The 1,671-nt window shown below is 38.7% G+C and overlaps 1 protein-coding gene across 3 annotated transcripts in view; it reads left to right on the forward strand.

Annotated features, from left to right (window-relative positions):
* The first annotated feature begins 1,003 nt into the window (after positions 1-1,003).
* Phyhipl (phytanoyl-CoA 2-hydroxylase interacting protein like) overlaps positions 1,004-1,671 on the forward strand; it is a 75,071-nt gene continuing 74,403 nt past the window's right edge. Inside the window, exons 1-2 of one of the 3 annotated variants that reach the window (XM_023706129.1) lie at positions 1,004-1,143; positions 1,281-1,461. Coding sequence is in view for 1 of the 3 variants with exons in the window: in XM_023706128.1 (XP_023561896.1) it covers positions 1,216-1,228 (13 nt within the window). In the remaining 2 variants the exon portion in view is untranslated. Of the gene's footprint in view, positions 1,229-1,280; positions 1,462-1,671 lie in introns of all 3 variants that reach the window. The other 2 variants (XM_023706128.1, XM_004645877.3) reach the window with 2 other exon arrangements.

A 1,671-nucleotide genomic window follows, 5' to 3' on the forward strand; every position in this document is an offset into this window, starting at 1 on the left:
AGTTACAAAACCGATTAGTAGGACAGTTTCAATAATTTATTTAATTTTTAAAAATTTTTTTAAATTTTTATTTATTTTTTCATGCTTGGTACTTTTAATGTATTTGTTACTATATATGTGAATACAAGGCTGATCAGCATGAATCAACAGCACAATGTCCAGATGATCAAATAGACAGTAGTTTACATATCAGCATTAGAAATTCCACCCTGATGGTGACAAGCTCATTTGAAAATCTTGGTCCCAAAAGAGGCTGGGTAAAAATTGTGGATGAGGAGGCACAAATCCACTTCTCTGGTAGGTAAACAGAGAGACAGATAAGATTCTCTCTCTCTCTCTCTCTCTCTCTCTCTTTTTTTTTTTTTTTTTTTTTTTGGCGGAACCAGGGATTGAACTCAGGCCCTTGTGCTTGCCAAGCAAGTACTTATCATACTGAGCTATCTCCCTAGCCCCAGTTTCAATAATTTATACATTGCATGTTATTGTCTTCTTAGTGGTTATTCATAGTACAAGATACAGATATGAGATCCTGTCCACAAACACTATTACAACAAATCTTTCTATTCACTGAATTAAGAGAAAGTAGCTGTATATGTATCCTAACTATTTTGAATATACTGATACAAAATGGTCCTTCATTTGTATCCCCTTTTTTTGTTTAGTTTTTTTAAAAGAGAAAAATCATTAAATTTGGTGGCATGAGATAACTAAGCAGCTACTGTTGTGAGTGATAGTAATTTGGAAAATTAGGAAAGTGAATTAGTTGAAGGAGAAATTGATTCACTACAAATGACTATAAGAGTGTACATAAACATATTCATTAATTGGAAGTAGATCAGTGGCTTTTTGTTTAGATTTTCAGGAGGTGAAATAGGAATTTGAAAATGAAGGCAAGTTAAACATTAAGAAGAGATTAGAATCACTGGAATGCATGAAATCCCAGAGGAAACAGCTGTAAACAGGAAAGAGCCTAAGGCTGAAGGTTAAACTGAGAACACCTACACCACAGAGGGCAGCGTGGAAGCTAGAGTTGTTAAACAATATGCACACCTGTAGGAAGACGGTCGGCCTCACTGAAGTTCCGAAGAAATTAGCTGTTGAAATAGCAGAGAAGCTGCAGATGAAAAGGGGCCTTTACACTTGGTGAGATTGCACCAAATTCAAATGACTTTGGGGGAATAAGAACCAGAGTACTGTAGATTGGTGACAAATTTTATGAGGATTAAAAGTAAACGGAGGCGATAAAAAATACCCGTTCACCCACAATTTATAATTATTAGGGTTTTCTCGAGTGGCAGAGCAGTGGAAGTAAAAGATTCTGAGGACAGGGAGAGGACTGTGCGGAGATGGGCGGGATCCTGGGACCAGAGATCAGGAAGGCTGAGGCTTTGTGAACTTCGGTAGGGGTGGGTTTATGACACATAAGAAGCTGACTGGGGTCTTCCTCGTGGCACTGGAAAGGCAAAAGGAAGGTGGGTGCACTCTGGGGTGGAGTGGGGGTGAAGGAGGAGGTGGTCTCTGGGATGATAAGCCGTTGTTCTGGGATTCCGCCGTGTTGAATCAGGGCCATGATAACTTAGCAGTTTGTACTCCGGCTGGAAACTGTCAAGAATGGACTCATTACATACATTAGAATAAGTAGGAAGGAACTCATAGTAACTTATTCAAGGA

The sequence above is a fragment of the Octodon degus genome, unplaced genomic scaffold, assembly GCF_000260255.1.
Source record: "Octodon degus isolate 3935 unplaced genomic scaffold, OctDeg1.0 scaffold00240, whole genome shotgun sequence".
Taxonomy (NCBI): Eukaryota; Metazoa; Chordata; class Mammalia; order Rodentia; family Octodontidae; genus Octodon; species Octodon degus.